We start from the raw sequence: 21,669 nt of genomic DNA, 5'->3' as shown, positions 1-21,669 counted from the left end.
AACACTGGGACATAAATTAGATCCTCTATAGATAAAAATGTAAAAAGCTAATAAGACAGCTGTTGATTATACTGAAGGTGTCGCAGCCAGGAGGCGGCAACATCAGGGAGGAAAAGGTCGTCCCTTTTGTCGCTTGCCGCAGAGCTCCCCACCCACACCCCACCATCTTTTCACTCCACCCCCCCATCTGCTCTTATATCTTATTCATTTCAAATTTAAAGTAGTCATTTGTGAGGGAAGGGTATTGGGACGAGGTTTCGGAGTTTGGGGCTGAAAACTCATCGGTTCGTCTGACACTCATGGTTCAAGGGAATAAAAATGTATATTCGATTTAATGAATTATCCAGTAGAAGACGTTGTCCTGTTGCGTAATGAGGAGGAGGGCCGGCGAAGGCTGGGTGGGGCCAGGACAGGTAGGCAGGGGTGAAGGGGGGGGGACGGATTGGGGTCAGAGGCCGAGTCACACTCGGTTTTGTCTGAATGGACGGGAGTGGAGGTCTACTGCTTCATGGAACACAGTCTGTTCTTGTTTCAGTGTTTCCACCGGCGGTGTCCTCGTATCTAGGTGGTGGCGTACGGCGGGGAGGGGTGGCGGGCCTGTCCCCCCCGTGCCCGTCTCAGGAGCCGGCATGGCTGATCAAGACTGAAATGAGACAAACGGCAACACGGATCAGCCACCACACGTCATGGACATGGATAGGAATTAAACTTATGTAAGACTATACCATGACCTTTTAAGAAATGCTACATCATTACTTCTTAAAGACATATTCTATGATATTTTTGATGACATCCTCAGACACCCTGAGCCCCCCTGACCCTGTGCCCGCTAAACCAGGTTCAGTGATCAATCCGATCACACGAAGCCGCAACCCTGTAGCCGTCAACGCCGCTCACACACCTCTGCTTGTTGTTGCTGCAGCTCTTCAGTGGGAGACTCTGTTTCCCTGATGACCACGGCTTTTGTCACCAGCATGTCGGGGTGCTGCTGCTTGGCCTCTTGGATCGCCATGGCGAGGGCCTGAGGGACATAAAGGCATCAACACATTGGTCATAACCCTCACATAGTATATATACATATCAGTGGTGGGCCGTCAGGGCCCGCTAAGTCTTCACTGCTGGCCTAAACAGAATCACAAAGTTAAAGCTATTTTATAATTAAATAGTTTTTCACAAATACACTAGATGCATTATAATACTTTTTTTTCCATATCAGCTTATTTTCTCTTTGCACAGCTCCTGCCTTCCTCTGCTGCTCTGCCTTCAACCTGCAGCACTGCTTTTCAGGGCAGCAGACTTTCATCCAATCAGATTTTATCTCCGGTGTCTCTATGTCAGACAAGCAGTTTAAGCCTTTGCAGATTAAAGTACACTTGGACTTCAACAGATCATATCTTTATTTTGACAAGATGGGTGTATTCTTTGAGGTGCAGATTCTGCGAAATGGCGTGGACGTATATCTGATTGGTCAATGGCCCAACGTGACCATTAACCTGCGCCGTGATTGGTCAGTGGGGCACGAAGCTTCTGGAAACGTCTGGCTTGTACCTAGAACCAAAAAGCGACCTAGAATAGGACTTGCTGGTGGATGTACCAATGAAGCCTTTGGCACAGATGGTTACAGGCATGTGGTGAGTTCAATGCAGGTCGTATTACTTTTTTTTCTTTTTTTTTTACATCTGCAGTTGTATTTAATCATAAACACGGTGCCCAGCTGTTTAACAGCTCACAGAGTCTTTGACTCTTCTGACGGTGATCTCCGGTATGAAATGTGTGCTGCTGGTGAGGGACAGTACGAATGAGAGGCCTAAGAGCCTAGCGTAAAGGGATAGCGTAAAGGGATTGAAGGCGTAGGTAGAAAATGCACAACAATGCACACTATGTACATATACATATTAGCCTTATGACTTATTGAACATCCTTTTGACTTATTGAACATCCGGAGCGTGCTATTCTTCTTCTCACCTGATGTTGGTCCACATCATCGTCCCCTGTGATTATAATCCTTTTCTCGATTCTGGTCTCCGAGTAGCCTCCTTTCACAGTCTGCAGAACAACATTTTTTATTGAATAAAACATTTCTTTAATAAATAGTACCCAAGAATTCCAAATGTCAATTTATGGAAAACCAAATAAGTAATCAAAGATATTACAAAGCTACTACATTGCGCGGCAACTGATCCTTAAAAAAATATTATTTCCCTGATCATTCATTAAAAAGGAGTAAAATGATTTACATCTGTCAGATTCAGGTCATCTCCTCCAAAAATGTCGACAACGAGGGGATGAGACATATTCAAGAGGGTACCAAAAGGGCACAGATATGGTGGGCTGACTCCCGTCATTAAGCTGTAACCATGGGAACAGATGAGGTGTTACCTTGGTAACTTGAGTCGTGGTTGCTGAGGTGACGCTCTCAGCGGTGATGGTCAGCGGGGACACGACAGACTCCCTCCCCTGGGCTTTTACCTACAGCATATTTGTGAAAGGGAGAGTCATACACGCATGGAGGGACAAACACACACACACACACACACACACACACACAAACACACACACACACACGCGCATGTATGCTCATAATTCAACACATAGTGTCTCAGCCAGTAGGTCTCGAACTCCCGGGGTGAATATCCCAGATCTGGAATGAGTGTTAGCATGTGATGTGTATCTGACGCTTCCTCACTTCCTGTTCACTAAGAGTGGGTCAAAGGTCAGAGAGATAAAAGCGTCCCTCCATTTAAGAGCTACTCTAGCGTTCCACGAGTGCACCTTTATAGATCTGGGACGCTTTCACAAGAAGCTGATTTATTTTTTTTCCCAACAAGCCGAACTGAAGCTTCAAAGCCAGACATATCCAGACTTTCACTCCTCAGCATGAAGGTCCAATTCCAACCACATTTCCCATAATTAGTTTGTTTTTGTTAGACCTTTTTTTCTGACTGGTAAATGCCCACAGTATTGAAGGTTCCCTGTGGAGTAGCACCAAAGTGTGCTGTGTGTATGCTTCAGCTCTTAACGCGTGGGTTGAATGCTTTTGCTTCCTCATAAAACATTTGCAACTCTGAATATTTCTTTTATTAACTTCAGCATAGTTTGTTCCCAAGCTTGCATTCTTCCTTTGTTTGCGCATCACCACCATCGGTAGATCAATGCACCGCAGCGTGAAACCACTGTGAGTGTGATATCCGGCACACGTATACGAAAAACTATGACACATTCTATAGAGTGAACATTTCCACCAGGAAACCTTCGAGACGCCACTCCTACAGTTTGTAACGCTTTTCTCTTTTAAAAAAAATAACCGTATAAGAGTGTGAGAGAAAAATATCGCAGGTATTGTGGCATCCAAACCATGTGAACGTTCAGTACACAAATGAAGCGACACACACACAGACGCTGTGTCACACTGATGTATTTTCGGTGTAAAAATACTTACAGGGGAGCCATTTTCTTTCAGGACAGCGGGAGCCTCCCGCGGGCTGACGACTCCAAAGTTCTGAAGGAGAGAGAAGAAGAACAGTCTTTATTAACCTATTATTCTCAAATCAACCTCAATCAGTCAAGAAAGTGCAGCTACATCAAAGAAATGCAGCAGGCAAAATAAGTGTGTTAGAAATACACATAAGTTATTACTCATAAACAGCCACATAGAACAACGCTATAGGATTGGCAATAAAGAGGTTGTGGCAAACATATAGATTATGAAAGACATTACCTTCCGAATCCATATTACATAATAATTAGTGTTTTAGCAGTTACTGTGTTGACATACCATCATTCTGTGTAATTTTATACTCATGGAAATGACATACTGTGTGCGCCATTGATCAATGCCAATCAAACTGTGAAAAGCTGTTTAACTTCACAAAGAGACGTCACAATATTTTTCCTAAAACAGCACACTAAAAAAAAATATTTTTTAGCAAGATATGGTCTGCTTTGATTGTACTTTTCTACTTTTTCCAACTTTTTCTATTTAGATCACATCTCACGTGAGCACGCTGCATACTCAAAAGCAGTGTCGTGTCGTATTGCATACCAGAGAGCCATTTTTCACAGCAGACATTGTGACATGCAGGGAAAGCACAGGTCTGATTGATATCATGAAAAGAATAACAATACCGAGTTGATCTTCAAAAGTAAATGTGTATGTTATATTTTCTCTTATGAAGAAATATAAGGAAATTAATATAAAGGAAGTGTGATTTATGTACATACTGCTGCAACATGTATCACAAGCTAGTTGGACTAACTGACAGCAAAAGTCCCGTTTTGGATTCAGTGAATTTTATTGCTTGTGAAAACATTTTTTATAAGAGAAGAGAGATTGTGATATTGTGTCCTTCAAAAGCCACACACTCTCCTTTAAAGTAACTGGATAAAGCTACGTAATGTTAAGTCAAAATGTTAAGCATCTAGCCCATTACGTCCACAAGTGCCACCTTATCTAATTGACTTTGTCATTTCATCGAAACATTCAAGGTCACTAGTTCTCAGCCTTTTTTTAGTGATGTACTTCATGTGAAATATTCTTCCTGTGAAACTAAATATGATACAATCTCTTTAGTAGGAGAAGTCTGAGCACGCTGTTGCCTAAATGAGAAAGGTTTTATATTGACAACATATTTCACATCCATGACCTACAAGCACACCAACAACAGCATGTAGAAACATGAATTGTTCATGAAGACAATCCTCCAGGTGAAGAAATGAATTTTTACAACAGTCTGGTGGTGACACCTCCCAAATACCTCCCAAATTCAAAGGCGGGCAATTCCTCACATCACAATCCAGCCCTTGTGCTGCTCGTGAGCGACTCTACACACATGACATGGCTCCCTCTGCTGGCTGAGCAATGTTGGAGCTGGAGATTTTTGTCTAATCGGTGACATCATCCTCCATTTGCTGCAGATGCGCGCACACACACACATACACTTTTTTTCCTTTTCTCTCAAACATATCTGACTCTGAATTCTTGAAAAAAAAATGGACATGACAATGATCTGGCACTTCAAAGGCACCCACTACATCATTGACCGAGTTCATTTGCACCCCGAGCGTGCCTGAAGAGTCCTAAGGCGATTAGCTACATTTTAATAAGGCACCTGTGGGACAGGCAGCCAGCACTCAAATCTTTGCCTCCGGAAATGAATGAGATTCACACCTGCTTTTATCATCCACATTAATACACCGACTGTCAATCCTTTAATCACACCCTAATGACGCCACCATGTCTTTTATATCTAGGGATTGTTGGCTTCATGGCTTCACTGTGGCCCAAAGAAAAGGCTTCCAACTCTAATCAAGACCAAATCTAGAGATCCTACGATGAGCATTGACCTCACTATCTACCAATGCTGTCGCATAAAATTGTCAGCAATTAATATTGAAAATATGGCAGAAAAATAATATATAGACACACACACACACACACACACACACAAAACATTATTGGATACATTCTTGTTTTTGCCAAGTGTTAAACAAGTACATTGTTACACGCATTGTGCCTGTCGGATGAATTAGAAGCTAAAGCTAGCAGCCGGTTAGCTTAGCTTAGCATAAAGACTGGAAACAGGGGGAAAAGGCTGGCCCGGCTCTGTCTGATGGTGATACAAATGTATTAACTTGTTATATCTTGTTTGAGATATACGTACAAAAAAAAACAACGTAAAAAATGTAAGTGTACGTGTTGTTTTTACGCTTTGGTTCATGAACAGAAAAAAACACACAAAACCCCACAAAAAACAAGATAGGACTTAATTATTGAGTTTCTGAGGTCACATAAGGTGGATTTTGTTTCTTTCAGACTGCGCCGCTAATGCGTTGCTGGCTGTAGCTTTGTGTTGAACAAAAACATATAGCTGACTTTAAATACACTAAAAGTGATCAAGGTTGAAGCTTACCTATGTAAATATTTTTTGGAAAAGAGTTTACTGCGAGATACAATGTGACAATTATCAATATACACACATCAAATTACTTAAAAGCACAAAAATAAATACAGCAGACGCGTGAATTTACCGCAACACATTTTGCTTAAGTTCCTATTGTGGCTTTACCTGCGGTGAGACGTTTGTGGCGCTCGGGTGGAGCTCCGATCCATTCGTATGAGTCTCGGTCTTGGAGTCGGCCCTCTTCAGCATGTGGGCCATGCTCACAGCACTGGCTTCCTTCTTTGCCACAGGAGGCTGTGTGAAGCATAAACAGTTAAAGCCAAACAACATCAGCATTTTATTTACAGAAAAAATGAATAGAAAAAACGACAAGCTGCTTTGGAGCAGCGGCGACTCGCAACTTTTTTTTATTGGATTGTTCAGCCTGATGAAAGTATGCAAATGATGACGCGGCAGAGGGGGAATTCAAAGAAACGCTGACAAAAATAAAATTGGAGAAAAAAAAGCATGAATTAATAAATCAACAAAGAGAATAAAACATGTTGACTGTGGAACAAAATGAAAAAAAATGTTTTTAACAGAATTCAAACAATGGGAAATGATCCAACAACAACAACAACAACAACAACATAAAATAGTAAAACATTAAAATAAAATTAAAATAAAGCTGCAGGTAGTTATGACATCAAGTCCAGCCAAGCAGGGTGAATCCAGTGGGGGATGATGACGAAGAATGAAGAACACTTCCATCTGTCTACCTCGTGATGTGCTCCCTCCTCTAGAAGCTTCTCCTCCATGGGAGACTTGTCCCGGGACCCCATGAGCCGGGCAGAGTAGAACCTGGAAGTCTCCTCGAAGTCCTCGCGGCCCACTTCGGGCTGTCGCTCCCTCTGTCCCACCTCCGACATGCACTTAGAGAAGTCTTCGGCGCCAGAGTGGAGGTCCATGATGACGGTGAAGTCGACCTCGGCCTCCAGGCTGGATGTGGAGCTGACCGTCATGCTGGAGCACTTGCGCTCGATGCCCAGGTGGGTTTCCCTCATGCAGGCCACCGTGTCCCGCTCCTGCTCCTCCTCCGGGGTCAGGCCCGGTTGAGGCCTCCTGTCCCCGAGCTCCTTCTGGGGCGGGTACAGAAGGTAGAGGACCACCACTCTAGGGTTACACAACTGCAGGCGGAGGGATGGCGAGCATGACATGGAATGGGATGGAGGTATCACCCTGGTGTTCGAGTGTTTCCTTTTTGCTGGGATTCATGGCGGACTCAAAAGCAGAGCCATTGTGCATGCAATGTATCCCGAAAATACGGTCAAACCACTTTATCTTGCCTTCAGGGAGCCCTTTCCGAGAGGGAACTGAACATCAATGGAAACTTGTCTACGCTCTATTCAAAGCCACCCGTCTCTATTAACAAACGCAGTATAGATAAGTCTCACTCCCAGTTCAGTTCCATGTCGGAAATTATTCAAAATAAAACGTACACTTCGACTGATATTAAGGTTTTCAGAAGAATCTTTCTGTTAGGTGTAGAAAACACATTTGCTGCTGCCCCCATACACAACAGTACTGCTTCGTGTGTTATTACTCCCGTCTGTTTATCCAAACTGTGGGCGAGTCGAACGTCATCTACTGTATGTTATACCCAGACTATGGATGAGTAGCTTAAACAACACCACCGCAAAAACACCCAGGCTATCCCTTTACGGGGTCACTAACCAAAAAGGTTGGGGACTATTGAATAACAATGACGCTCCTGCGGCAGCTAATTTAAGTACTGACACTTATATTAATTACACTAACACTAGCGAGTTAGATCACACCAAAAAAAAAAGGTACAAAAATCATGCCAGCAATAGCTAAGCATAAGGGTTTTGGTTTTCTAACCACACAATCTATTCAAACTCACAATGATGGATGACTGCAGCTGGGTAGCCAGTGGAAAGTAACACGCTTCATCCTTTATAGCTTATTTTTGTTTTTTATACACAAACTGGTGCAGTCATGTGGGAGGCGTGCAGTTTAGCCGTGAGAGGCGCAGAGAGGACTAAGGGATGATGGGTGGTGCGTGTGAAGGTGGGTTTAAATGCAAAATTATTAACCTTGAAATCAGCAAACGGCTCTTCATAAATGGCGGGAGTAGAGACGGGCTCCTGCAGGGGTTGAGGGGGGAAAGCAGAGGAAAAAGCAAAGAGAGCATCCGAAGGTTAGTGCAAGCTTAAGTGGCCAGTGGACAGACAGACACACACAGAGATCATGATTGGAGCCTGAACAATATGAGCTCAGTGAGTGCTGAGCACAAGAAGTTTCAGTCCAAACCTAAACTGGGATGTAGACTCCAAATCTTTTTAGCCATACATTTGAAAGTGGCTAATACTTAAGTGTTTTTTGTTGTTTTACTAATATTTATTTTGAATGACTTAAAAACCCAAGTTTAGGTGAGAAATTCAGCAGGACCCAATAGAAGCCCATCGGGTCTGTTCAGATCCGGTCAGGTCCAAATGGATTCAGGCACAAATTTCCAGCACTTACTTACAATACAGTTTCGAGGACAGAAAAGAGGTGAGCGTACTGCAACAGAAACAACATCGACAGCCAGGTTTATTTGTTAGAATTAGCAGAGACCAGGGCGAGAGAGAATCATGCATTGTATAATGAGCAGGTTTTCAGCAGAGCAGCATTGACCAACTGAGAAAGTGTTGCAACACTACGCACCTTGAATTTCAATTGTGGGAAGGGCGGGTACTTTTGAAATTATATCGTCAAATAATAGTGTTAAATCCAATGGAAGGTGCCGTGGTGCATCTCAAAGGGTGTCAAAATGACTGCGCGAATGGAGTCCACGTGTTTGAAGGAACTGTGCCTAATTATTTCCCACTCTCCCCGAGTTCAATCTGATTCTAGGTACAGCTGTCACTTGCCAGCAAGGTCGTTCCCACGCTGTGAGCTACGCAACACTTCCTCCCGTGCCCGCTAAATCCGACACATTGCGAGAGCTTGACTCAGATGAAAAGGTGGGAAATGATGTCATGTCTACTCCCGTCAAATTCCCTTTAATTCTCTGTCGTGCCAAAAGTCGCGCAAGCTCCTAATGATACCAACGGTGAAAATGAAAGCAGCAAATCTGACTGTGTCAGTCACCGAGCTGTGGTGTCTGGCTGCTCACCGCCTGCTGAGGTTTTACAGTTAAGGGAACCAATGTGTTCACCGCTAGGTTTTCTAACCGGAGGAGAGTATTGTGTCTGCTTAGTTTTACCAATCTGAAGGGTCGAGGGATGTTTAGCAAATTCGGTCATCAGGTTGATGAAGTTTCTCAATCATTGGTGCGCCAACCAATTCTATAATCCATGAATCTCTAATTTTGAAAAATAATAGCTGTTTGTTACAAAGTAATGGATGGAAGTACTTTTTTAATTAGTATGCAACAAATAGTTTGTTTTATATTTCCAGTTTTCGAAAGTGGCACGGAGGAAGTGCAAAAAGAAAAGAAGAAAAGAAATCATTGGAGCGATGATAATATGGAAGCCTTGCTTTCTAACGTGAGCTGCAAAGAAATCTGAGGCTCACAAGTAAGAGAAGCTGAAGACAAACCACCAACAACCAAAACATGAGATATTGATTTTTGTCTTCTTTTAGGTTTGTTAAATTTCACAGCCAGTGGTGAGCTGTACAGATTTGCCAGACAGTGCGGTGCATTTTGGGGAAGATGGGAGGGGAGGAATCGGGTTGCCGTTTTTTTTTTTTGACAGACTTGACGGAGCAAAGGTACCGCTCCGCCTGCTCTTCAAACAGGCACGAACAGGTAAGATGGATGAGTGTTTTAAGTCACTGAAACGTAGGTGGGGAGAGGGTGGGAGTAAAAAAAGATAAAAATGGCGTGCGAGTCTGTCTGAAGCTCATGCGATGCTTTAACTCCAATGACTGAATAGCGGATGCCAAGCAGAGTTACCGAGTGTCTCTTCTTGGCGTCCAGGCTTGGCTCCCTGCCGGCGTTTCGGCTGTTCCTCAGTATTAGCCCAGACTCCCGGGCCTTCTGGGTTTTCACCGGCGGGGCTGGGGGAGCCATTTTGGGAAGAGCCGAAATCTTTGAGCCGAACGACTGACTCTCTACAGGTCCTCGAGCAGAGTGGTGATCATCAACGGTGTGATCTGTTTTAGCGATACCCTCCAGATCTGCTGCAAACGCCGGGTGGCAGGCGGCGGTGTCAGTCCAGGAGAGGTCGGAGGATCCCTCGGGAGAGCCCACCGACCAGCGGTGTTCTCTCCTGAGGACCCGGGTGAGCTTGTCCTGTCCCGTACTTTCCCTTTCGTCCTTACAAGCGACACTCTTGGAGCGCTCTGGCTTGAGAGGGACGATCCTGGAGATCTCCGACTGGCAGCTGCTGCCTGACAGCCGATGGAGGGACGTCCTCTGTCCTCCAGTGAAACCTTCCATGCCTTCCCCCCCGGAATTGCTGACCTTCCTCTCGTGCGTCCTCACCTGGCGCAGCTTAACCTCGGCGAGTTCTTTGTTGTCGATAAGGCCTCGACCTCGCACCTTCATCGCACACTCCACTTTATCAAGTTCAATCTTCCCGAGTCCGTTCACTGAGTCTGAATCGACATCAGCTGGCTCAACCTGACTCACATTTCTCTTCACCTGCTCTGTTCCTAGAGTGGAGACCACTCTGCTTTTTCCTATCGACATATCCTCTTGTTGGCTATCTTTAAAGACCCTGACAGACTGATCCTCCACTGTACCCTCATCATCTTTCATCATCTCTGCGGGCGATGATTCACAATGATTTCCAGTTTTGGGGTCCTCCTCTGGACTGGTGTCTGTCTCCGAGCCTTCGTTCTCTTCTTCACTGGAGTCCTCGCTTCCTTTCTTGTAGATGAGCTCTGCAGGCATCCCCAGGTTTAAGCTCTGGGGTCGTCTCTTTTTGCGTGGTTTAGAAGCTGTGCGCTCCTTTATCTGCCGCGAGCCAGCGGCCACATCATTTTTTGCCTCGGGGTCTGAGGCTTGAGATGGTTTGCTTTGAGATTTGTCTTGAAAGGAGTCCGCGTTCTCCGTCAATTGAATCACGAAGCGACTTTTGTTTGCTGGCCGCGACTCAGAGCACTCATCTGCCTCTCTAGACGATTTTATTAATGAAAAATCATCACTATGGCTTTTCATTTCTTTTCTGTCATACCCTGTTACCTCTTTATGCATCATCTTTGCAACGTCTATCTCTCTTTCTAGCTCCCTTTTCTCCCATGAGGAATCAGATGCGAGAGATCTGTTCTTTTCTTCTGCCTTCCAGTCATGGTCCTGTTGATAAGTTTCTTGTTTTTCAATCAATACCCACTCCTCAGAGCCCTACATGTTGGTATAGATTAAACACAGTTAGACATGCCAAGCACAGCTGCTTCGAAAAAAATGAAAATCTACTCAATCATTACAGTCACAGTAAAGGGAACACAATGTAGACCTGGTACATGGTGAGGTGAATAGGGCTGCAACTAAGAATTCTTCATTCAACAGTTTAGATTAATCTGCAGATCGCTTTCCAGATAAATCGATAATCACTATCTTTAAATGTCTTATTTTGTCAGTCCAAAACCCAAAGATATTCAGTTTAATATGATATGAAATATATTTTAAGTCGTAGTTGGGAGGCCGAAAACTATTTTTTTCGCATGAAAAATCCCTTTAAGGATCAATCGAATATCCAAATAATCGGAGATTCTTTTCCCCATTGACTAATCGTTGCAGCTCTAGAAGTGAACATGAATTTTCAGTTGGGGGACTTATTGCACAACATGTGGTGGTACTTTCCTAAATAGATGGACATGTGGGTGAAAATGATGCTTGGGAGGCAGTGCATTTCACCAAACCACAGATGCTATGAACTATGGGTATCATGAAGAGGAAAAGTGAGAGCTGTGCAACCTCAGGCGAAGCCACCACAGTCTTCTGGACAAAACCCTCAACAGACAGGTTGTTAACAGTGTCCTTCCCCGCTGCTTGGCCCGCCGACTGGCCGACACGAGGCGGAGAGAGATTGAAAAAAGAGAGAGGAACAGCGGTTAGAACTCGGACTGGGGGGGGGGGGGCCAGAGAGTGAATTAGTAAGACGAACAATAAAACCATTTCATGCGAAAGCAAGAATATGGGGGAAAGGCCTAAGAGAATCAGCGCTAACATGTTTCCACTGAGCTATTCTGTAGAAGCTTTTGGATGAGCTAAAAACATGCGGACCCGTGGAACCTGACAGACACCGATTCCGCATAACCAAATCAGCAGACATTTGCAATGCAAATTTTTTCTTTTTTTTCCCCCTTGTAACTACATCAAAGAGCTGAGTTCTACTGAAGCACAGAGACTTTCCCCGCCTACCGCTGTCACTCAAACTGAATAGTACACCCCCCCACCACCACCACCACCACCCACCACCTTTTACCTGGAACGAGACGCACAGCAGATTACATTTTCTGCCACAGACAACGCTTGACATTCATAATCTGATCGTCCCCGACAGCAGATGAGAGATTGTTTGAAGGCAATTTAAGCATGCGAGCGAAAACAGAACCATCCTATGAGAAGACTACAATCTCCAAAAGCCTCATCACCCAAAATCTGATCAAAGCCCAAGAGCTTTACTCGATCGGCATGAAGAAAACTGTGCCACTGTTAGGCAATCAAGGAAAAATCTGGAGGAAAAAAAAATAAAAAAGAGGTAACTGATAATCATTTCTCAAGTGCCTCACATTCAAAAACATCATGTCACTAATCTCCTCAAGATGCTTTCCTTCTGTGCTGCTTGTCACTCATCCTCTAGTCCCTCTGAGATATTGTCACTCCGGCGCACTGAGGCGGAATGAACATTGTAATACGCATGCCTTAAAAAATAAACATGTTCATGTCACGTGAGCAACAGAGTCTTTTTTTCGCCGGGGACACGCGTTTGAACAGTCTGTCGGAAAACACATTCAATAGCCGTAGCCATCCTCACTAATCATGTCTTCAGGCTCGAATCATTCAAATGAAAGGAGCACACAAAACAAGTGTCTTCCTCGTGACAAAAATATGGCCTGTTTGTCCTCGAGTCATGCAGCAGTCAAGAGTGATTCTGCATGACCGCAGGCCAGACGGGAATATCAATGCCCTTTCAAGGAATGTCAAGCGTTAGAGTTGGCTGGTTTCGAGTTATTGACCACAGTGGACGTGCCCCGCCCGTCCCCGGCCCGAGCCCCCCTACTCACAGCCTTCTTCTCCGGTGTGCCAGTCGGGGAGGTAGATGATAGACGTTTCTCACGGTACGACAGCTTGCTGCTCGGCTCCCTCAGGGTCCTCTTAAGCTCGTTGATGCTGGCCTGGTGCTTTAGCAAGACATCTTTCGACTTATCCAGAAACTGGAGGAGAACGTAGGGGTGAGAGAGAAATAAAAAAACAGTAGACGGGCACGTGTTAGCAACATCCTGTAGAAAACTGCAGCACTGACAATAAGCATGGCTGAACGGGTCGCAACTCGAGCATTACATACTGTATACAGAGAGGAAGTTCACTTCTGTCAACAAGGGTTCTGCTGGTGTTTTACTACCCTGTACTGTGACCCGTGGAGAACAATAGCATTTAAAATGCTATTGGATCCCATGGAAACCAAAAACAAATTATAGTTCCAAATGATTTTGCTTTTTTGAAGATCAAGGCTCTCAGTACAAATAGATGAATGAAGAAATGAACACAGAACATGTTGTGTGGCCAGTTTCTCATTCACAATGAAAACAGATTGATTTACAATTCGGTAAGTTAGATAATTAAAATTCTGCAATATTTTTGTTTATTTTTTAGGAATGACAGTTGGTGAAGAAAAATACATTTGTTCATTTACTGATTTTATTGTTTGCATCGTCCTCAAACGTCTAACCAAGGGGTTAGGATAGACTCAAAAAAATGTATACAAATGTGTTTATGACCCCTTCCAGATCAACCTTGGGACCCGGCCCCAGGTTAGAAAACCACTGGAACACTACTGCATTTTTTGTTTTTTTTTGTTTGCAATTTGGAGAAAATCTGTGTTATTATAGGGAATGATCATTTTTATATAATTATTCAAATTTTCATTGAAAATCATATTATAATGATTACGGTTTGATTTCTTTATGAGAATCTGCAACAAAGAAAGATGTTCTCCTCAGTCTATGTAATATGACAGTAGGTCATGATATCTCTGCAGCACAACAATATTTTATTTAGTATAGTATGTTAATCCTAATTTGACCTTTTACTTAATATGTTTGATACAATTTGGATTAATTGCTTGTCCCAATGGACCTAACAATTAGGCCTGGGCAGATTAACTTGTTAACACAAACTTAATCTGGCAATCCTTTAATAGTGTTAACTATTTGATCATGCGTTAACTGCATTTTCTTTTTTTTGCATTGGGAGGGGCTTATTGCTTTAAATCTCTCCAGATGGCGTAGTTCAGACCTGGGCGTCTTACGGCTCTCCTAGTCCGGCCCGCGTGAGGTCAATCAAACATGAAAAATAAATAAATAAGATATAGCTATGAATGAAATACGGCGACACTGCTTTTACTTTGAAGGCCATTTATGTAGGTGCACGCGCTTCCGTAGCCTCAGCAACATGCATTGTGACGATTTGAGCCTGACATAAGAGCACATATTGTTATGTAGCTTCTGTTCTGAACGAGCAGCGAGTGCTGCAGCAGGCAGTCAGTCTACCAGTCGACTCCGGGTGCAGATTGAAAGTTAATCGCGCATGCGCAAAGCTCCTGACCCGGGTCTGATCCACTGTGGCAGAACACTTTAAGCAACGCACTGAAGATGGACAAAAGGAAGGAGTAGCTTGTCCCTCACAGGCACCCTTACTACTGAACAGTACCTGTTCAGAAAGAAGCAGAAAACAGATTTATAAGTTTTATATGTATGTATGTTAACTTGCTGTTGCTCCAGATTGCCTGTTATATTGTTCTGATAACATTCCTTTAAAATAAAAGAGTGCACTATACGAGCTTTTACTTCATTATTGAATTTGGCGCATAATTAATCGCAGAAAAATTATGCGATTAATCAGTTATTTTTTCCCACTTTGCCCAGCCCTAGTAACCATATAATAATGTGATTCGAAGTGTCTTAAATTATGGCTAAGTACAATGCACTTCTTATTTAATTTTAGGTTTTAAAATATGCATTAAAGATTTTTATGCTAGTTTCTCTGTGAAATATCATCATCTCAATCAATTTTGTTTTACGGGCAGATCCTCCTTTACTTAGAATGAAGAGAAGATAAAATAAAAACGTCTGGGGGGAATGTCCACATTAGAATGAAGTGCAAATGTCTGATGAACATTCTCCATGACTTTGGTTGGCCACAAACTGGAGCAAATATGGTGAATAATCGTACAGTTGCATTTTCCCAACTTCAAGTGATACTTGGAGGCTGTGTGAAGGTTAAATAAGTGAAAGAAAGGAGCCCACAGATTTACATTGACTGTCATATTTTAGACGAAAGGGCTGTTTTTCTGCACAACAAGTTCTTTTCATTTTGGTATTTCAAGTACACGTCGCTGCTAATTTTTCTGTCCTTTTATTTAAGTAGGATTTTCAGGATCCTACTTAGGATTTCAGGATTTTTCTTTCCTTTGTTATAACAGAAAGGTGAACCACTTGAGACTTTCAAAAGCTTTAACTTGAAACTATTATTTTTCCTAAGCGGCCAGACATGTCAAATTTGTAAAAAAAAAAAAAAAAAAGAGGTATCCTTTAAACCGAGGCGCAGGCAAATCTTACTCTATTGAAAAAAATAAATACAAACGAGAGGTGTGAAGGACTCGCGGCACACACGACAATAAAAATTTTTAAAAAGCACAAGTGGCCGAAGACAGTAAACCTGTACCTCCCGTTTATGCTGAGGAGTGGACTCCTGGTCCAACTGAGAGAGATGGGTCGAGACGGGGAGAGGGGCGAGCACGAGAGGTGAGCGGTGCAAGGTCAAAGAGTGCAGGAACGAGGTCAGATGCAGAGACAGGACGGTAGAAGGTCAGTCAGAGCACGAGCAGGCAGACACAGACAGGTAGACAGACAGACAGACAAGAGGGCAAGATTTGGCCACTTGTTATCATGCCGAGACAAGTTTGGAAATATTTCCAATTTTTTATATGATGAACAGGGTTGATTGCCACAGTTGGGGCAGCGGAAGACAGGCAGAGAGAATGAGATACGATTACGACAGATACACTTCGCGATGGATGAACACAGACCGGTATACGGACAGACAGAGACCAAATCACCAGACACCAAATACCTCCTGTTTACTGTCGACTGGTGAGCCAGCCTCCTCCTGGTCGCCAGCAAGAGTTAAAGAAAGAAATAGCATGTTAGCTAGGCTTGAGTTTGTCAGCATTATTAGAAAGGGTCAAAACAAAAGAAAAAGTTGTGAAGCGGGATTCATGAGCAGTGCAGTGTAAGCGTATCAGCCTGAAGTGAGCCGGGGTGAAAGGAGAGGAGTTAGTAAATGCTAAATCCATCAAAGTCACTGCGGCGCTATGCCCCTGCTGGATAAGCCTAAATTGGCCCGAGAAGCTTCTACTGCACACATTTACACCAGCACCCCTGTAGTCCCTGTCATCTCTCCGCACCGAGGCTGCAGTTGTCTTCAAGGTGACAAAATCTCGATACATTTGGACCATATTTAATGCTAACATCTACTTAGGTACGAACTAAAAAAGTAAAAAAGTCCCAGTTTCCCCCAGGAAATCTTTACTACCATGATCTCTTTCTTTCTGCTTGGGGTGACGTCGCCGTCGTCCTCTTGTCCCGTCTCGTCGCCCTGCTCTTGGTCCCTGTCCTCCTCGTCCTGCTCCAGGCTGGGCTCCAGCTCGGTCTCCTGCTCGTCCATGGACGGGCTGTGGAGGCGACGCTGTTCCCCGGCGCTGCGGTGGGACACGCTGTCGTGGTTCTCGCACATTGCGGAAATCGGCCGTGAGAACTCTGCTGCTGGCGAAGAGTTGAATTATTTGCAAGACATGAGGGAGAGTTTAGATGAGTTCAAAACAACAGGGTTATGAGAGCTTCTTGAACTGGATTAGGAGGACGTATTGGGAGCAATACGTTACGAAGCATCTTTTGTACTCGTCCAATGACCACGGAAAACAGTTCAATGTCCGATCTAATGCTATTCTATTTCTATGGCAGAGACGCATCCTAATGCCAGAGGTGAACTGACGTACTTAGAGCTGTCTACGCATGATCGGATCACCCAAGACGCATGTCATTACCAGGTGTAAACAGGGCACATTTTTGGAATGTTCCTTTAAAAGGTTACAACTATTGTAACTGAACAAAAGTACAACTTTTATAACCTCCATAACCAGATCTATTGGGGAGCTACTGTGCACTCACCTCCATCCAAACTCCTGGACAGCAGGTACCTCTTGCTGGTGGAACGCTCAAAGTGCGGAGCGGGCCTGTCTATAAGGGCACTGGCCTGTCTGGTTTGAGCCTGTGTCCTTCCGCTGTACCGAAACTTCGAACCCATCACCAAGAAGCCTTTGGGAGGAGGCTCTGGTGACACCAGCCTATGTGGGGGGAAAAACGTAATAGTAGCAGTGCGAGTCTGATTGCCGGGGAATGTTTTGTTTTGCCTTGATGAGCTCAGAACGGGAACCTTTTCAACCACAAGACCAAATTAATTCTCACCTAAAGAAGGTGTGATGCTCGATGCAGACTTTCCACAGCCTCTTGGCAGCTCTGTGGTTTGGAAGCTTGAAACCGATTGTGCTTTCAAACTGCTCGTACTGAAAGGGAGAGAGGATAGGGAGACAGGGAGGCATGTGAAGAAAGGTGTGGTGGGCTTAGCACCAGGTGTGTTTACTCTCTTTTTGCTCAGGGGCCACCTCGGTACTTCTACACAGACTTAAGTTGATGGAAATCTAATTTATTCATAAGATATTCAAGAAGTATACAACACCTAAGTCTTACGTGCACACTGAACCCAATCAATAAAGCTGTGTCCTTTGTGCTGGCATGAATTCCACTCCGTAAGCAAACACATTTAGAGCATGGATTTTGCCGACCGGACAGAAAGGAGAGGATCAAGGCAGAGGAAAGATAATGCCCCAATGTTCAGACACTGGGAGCTAAACATGTTCTTTGCGCTATATTTACACTCTTTATCCTTCTATTCTGGCTGTGGCTGCAGCTGCGGTCGCTCTGTTAAATGGGCCCTTTCTTTGTCTCGATCACAGGCCCTCTGTGCGGCCCTGTCACTTGACTGAGTCTGGCCCAGACAGCACTGTCACACCGAAGCTCAGCGTGGAGGATAAGCTGCAGCGCTGCACGGCACAGTGAGGAGGGCTGGAACATAGACCCTGACTGTGCGGGGGAGCAAAACGTGGAGGTATAAAGCGAAGGATTTCACGGCCGTCTGCACAGCACAACTGACCGCACATTCAATTCCGCTGTGACTTTCAACAGTGACAGCTGTGACATAACATCCAACTATTACTGCAGTCAACATCTGAGGTTGTGGCTTAAAGAAATAGTTTGACAGTCGAAAAAAAAAGGTTAATTCGCCTTCTTGCAAAGAATAAGAGAAGACCATTCTCATGTCTGTATGCTAAATAGGAAACTTAGCATAATTTAGCGCTTAACATGCAGATTGGAAACAGGGTGACTGAGGTGACATCGCTGAGGTTAAAGCATTTAATGCTTGCCCCCCAGCAGGCTTTCTGATAAAAACTGTGAGCCCGGAAAACTCTAATGACATCGCTGTGACATCATCAGGGTTAATGTCTTAAACTTGACAAGGCTCCATCGAAAGCCAGAGAAGAACTATTTTTGTTGAGAAGCAATTCCGATAAGTACTGATTGGATTATCCTGACCCGTACCTCTCCGGGTCGTATCTTGATGTAGAAGTTGCTCCTCTTGTAGGAGATCTTGAGAATCTTTGGCCAGGCAAATCGGTTGATCCTCAGCCTGTCGCGGTAGATCAGCAGCCCGTTGGCACAGACGCCCAACATAATGTCGATCCCCTCGGAATCCTACAGCGAACAAGAGACAGCAAAGAGAGGCAGACGTGATTTACCAGTGCGCGTCCCTGAAACCTTCTCTAATGCTCATTAAAAACAATGTTTGCCAACCTTAGCGTGATGGAGGTCCACCCCATACATGGACAGTTTCTTTGCATTCTCCAGAAAGTTAATTTCAGCCTCTGCTGGAGTCATCCCCCTGTGGGCCGAACAACAATAACATCTGTAACCAGCATCAACAGGCTGCAAGATAATAAACCCATAATCTTGCACAGTGGGACTAGAATTATCTTGGTAATAAGCTTGATAACTTCAGTTCTCCCAATCCCCCACTAAAGCATTACGTTTGGGCATACGCCAGAAAGCAGTGCCAAAATTAAAGTGGCGAGGAAGACTCTGTAACTGAGAAAGTGTTCTCGCGCTGGCATGACATTGCACTGTGTACATCTCAGAGACAGATGCTGCAGCAATTCGACGGCATCTATCAGCCATATGCATGAAGGGGGGGTTTTGACACATGAGAAACACTCATCGTCCGTTCAATCCTAGAGGTTTTGCAGATGGATTAAAAAGACGGATTTCATGTACTTGTAGTTTCGGTGGAGCTCCATCACCCGCTCCTCCAGCTCGCGGGTCTGATTGGGGGCGAATCGGAATTCGCTGACGTAGTCGGAGCCGTGGTCGTCCTGGTCGTAGTCCCCCAGCTCGGCCTGGACGCTGTAGGAGCCCAGAAGGGCGTGAGTGACGAACGAGCACGGCAGCCGACCTGACAGCATATCGTCCCTCAGCTGCAGACAGAGGTAGTATCTGTCAGATGAGACAAAAAGGGGGAGGAGAGGAGGGTGTTGTCAGTCAAACAGGCCTGAACCAAGGCAAGCTCCAACAAGTTTTCAGCGCAGTTAATCCACGGCAGTTAGTAGCATTCCAGGTCTAATCCTCCAAAAGGAGAGGGGGATTTGGGTTGCTTTGATACGGGGGTAAATATGTCATGTAAATTGCTACAATACTTTCATATCAACACTTGTGATCTGGGTAAATAATAAATAATCTGAAGTACTGACATGTGTGAGTCTTACCTGGTAATATCCTCGGTGAGCTGGGAGGGGTCTGGAGGGTAGAATTTGACTGAGAAGGCGAAGTGCCACGGAGAGTCTGACGAGAGATTACAACGACATGGTTAACTGTCAGTTCTGTCTGAGAAAGAAATTGCACAAAAGATGCAAATACAAGCCGTTGCATCGGTTCGTATGCCAAGAAATCTGCCTCCGCAACTTCACTCATCATCTCTTGGAAAAGACACTCACTGCGCATCTGCTTCTTGATCTCCTTGGAGGGGTCCAACCAGTTCTGAAAGACAGAAGGCAGAACTAGACACAGGGCAGACCGGAAACATGGCTAATGCACAACCCGGTGTCACATTTTGCTCTAATTGCCGTCAAGGGTTCCTAATGAAAGCCTTTCCATATGGTTAAATAAAGGAACTGAGCTCTCCCCTGCTGAGCTGTTCAAATGTGCAGGGAGCGGATTTAATTCAAGCATCTGTTTTCTTCTTTGTGGTGCAAAAATAAAAAAACATTCACCACAAGCCGGTTACCTATCTGACGGCATCGCATGTGATCGTGCAGTGAAGGGAGCACCGTTTCTGATTTGGTTGCTGGATAGTCATCAGCATTAGGTAGTGCAGCGGTGCACACTGACTGGCTCAGAACAGAAGCCGTAAATCATGCCGTTTAGAGGCACAGCTGCACACGGACAGCAATGAAGAGAGTAATGAAATACCTCCCTCACGTACTCTTACCTCTGCCGTTACCTCCCCGCATGCTCATGGACCCTACCCACTGCATATTAATCCGTTTACGGCCGCCGCCGAAGAGGTTATGGTTTCTGTTCGCTATGTTTGTCGGTTTGTCAGCGGGAATACTGGCGGAAAGGGGGGGGGGCTAGGTTTTCATGAAACTTGGTGGAAGGGTGTAGTACGGGCCAAGGACAAACCAATTAAAAGTTGAAGCAGATCCAGATCACGGGGCGGATACACACATTATTTTTTCACTTTTGATTAATAAATGGCCTCGGCGTCTGTGCTCTGGAAGAGTTTCTACAAGTGTAACTATAAATAAACGGCTGTGTGTTTCAGGTGATGGACTTCATCAGGGCCATTGTCTTTATTGGTAGAGAGCAGGCATTTACTCAAAATGTACCTATTTAGTGTGTCAGTCAAAAATAGAATATGAACTTAGAAATGAACAGCAATGAGATACAATATAAAAAAAAAATATTAATCAAGAATTTGGACTTTTTTTAAGAATCTATAAAACACTAAAAATGTATCAATTGAGATAATTGGTTTCCGTTATCTGTATCAATGTAGGCTATTTTAATTCAGCAAGGGTGAGTTGTACTGCTTATGAATTCAACATTTCCTTTGGGATAAGATTGTTTCATTGCTTCTCTGAAAAAGTTATGTAGTCTTACTTTAAGGTCAGCCGGGCTGACTCGCTAATAGCTAAAAGAGTTGAGTTGGTAACCTAAAAAAGAGGGAGAAACTAATTTGTCAGAAGCTCTGTGACTCTTTGTTTCCATCCTCTAAGGTTTAATTATCTCTGCGACTGATAAAAGCACACATACATTGAACTCCAGCCTTGCAAATTATTTTCACATTTCGAGTAGAAGGTCAGAATTTGTTTCTCTCTGATCTTGAGCTCAAGTTCCCCAGAAATGCCGGCACCAGATCATACTCGCACATTTTGGGATTGCC

The 21,669-nt window shown here is 44.2% G+C and overlaps 1 protein-coding gene across 7 annotated transcripts in view; it reads right to left on the bottom strand.

Annotated features, from left to right (window-relative positions):
- Nucleotides 1–303: 303 nt before the first annotated feature.
- The window catches only part of LOC137796087 (band 4.1-like protein 1), a 72,812-nt gene continuing 51,446 nt past the window's right edge, over nt 304–21,669 (bottom strand). The window contains exons 5-25 of one of the 7 annotated variants that reach the window (XM_068593760.1): nt 20,219–20,261; nt 19,991–20,066; nt 19,503–19,721; nt 19,026–19,113; nt 18,774–18,926; nt 17,583–17,680; nt 17,286–17,461; nt 16,651–16,880; nt 16,189–16,224; nt 15,781–15,816; nt 13,122–13,271; nt 11,809–11,895; nt 9,844–11,235; nt 7,997–8,047; nt 6,659–7,018; nt 6,066–6,194; nt 3,440–3,499; nt 2,380–2,469; nt 1,966–2,046; nt 902–1,021; nt 304–643 (exon numbers count right to left, since the gene is read on the bottom strand). In XM_068593760.1, the coding sequence (XP_068449861.1) occupies nt 638–643; nt 902–1,021; nt 1,966–2,046; nt 2,380–2,469; nt 3,440–3,499; nt 6,066–6,194; nt 6,659–7,018; nt 7,997–8,047; nt 9,844–11,235; nt 11,809–11,895; nt 13,122–13,271; nt 15,781–15,816; nt 16,189–16,224; nt 16,651–16,880; nt 17,286–17,461; nt 17,583–17,680; nt 18,774–18,926; nt 19,026–19,113; nt 19,503–19,721; nt 19,991–20,066; nt 20,219–20,261 (3,681 nt within the window). In that variant the 3' untranslated portion in view covers nt 304–637. The remainder of the gene's footprint in view (nt 644–901; nt 1,022–1,965; nt 2,047–2,379; nt 2,470–3,439; nt 3,500–6,065; nt 6,195–6,658; nt 7,019–7,996; nt 8,048–9,843; nt 11,236–11,808; nt 11,896–13,121; nt 13,272–15,780; nt 15,817–16,188; nt 16,225–16,650; nt 16,881–17,285; nt 17,462–17,582; nt 17,681–18,773; nt 18,927–19,025; nt 19,114–19,502; nt 19,722–19,990; nt 20,067–20,218; nt 20,262–21,669) is intronic. The other 6 variants (XM_068593761.1, XM_068593762.1, XM_068593764.1 and 3 more) reach the window with 6 other exon arrangements.

The sequence above is a fragment of the Clinocottus analis genome, unplaced genomic scaffold, assembly GCF_023055335.1.
Source record: "Clinocottus analis isolate CAN_PGR_092001 unplaced genomic scaffold, fCliAna1.0.p SCAF_3, whole genome shotgun sequence".
Classification (NCBI taxonomy): Eukaryota; Metazoa; Chordata; class Actinopteri; order Perciformes; family Cottidae; genus Clinocottus; species Clinocottus analis.
This window is presented reverse-complemented; position numbering and strand designations above follow the sequence as displayed.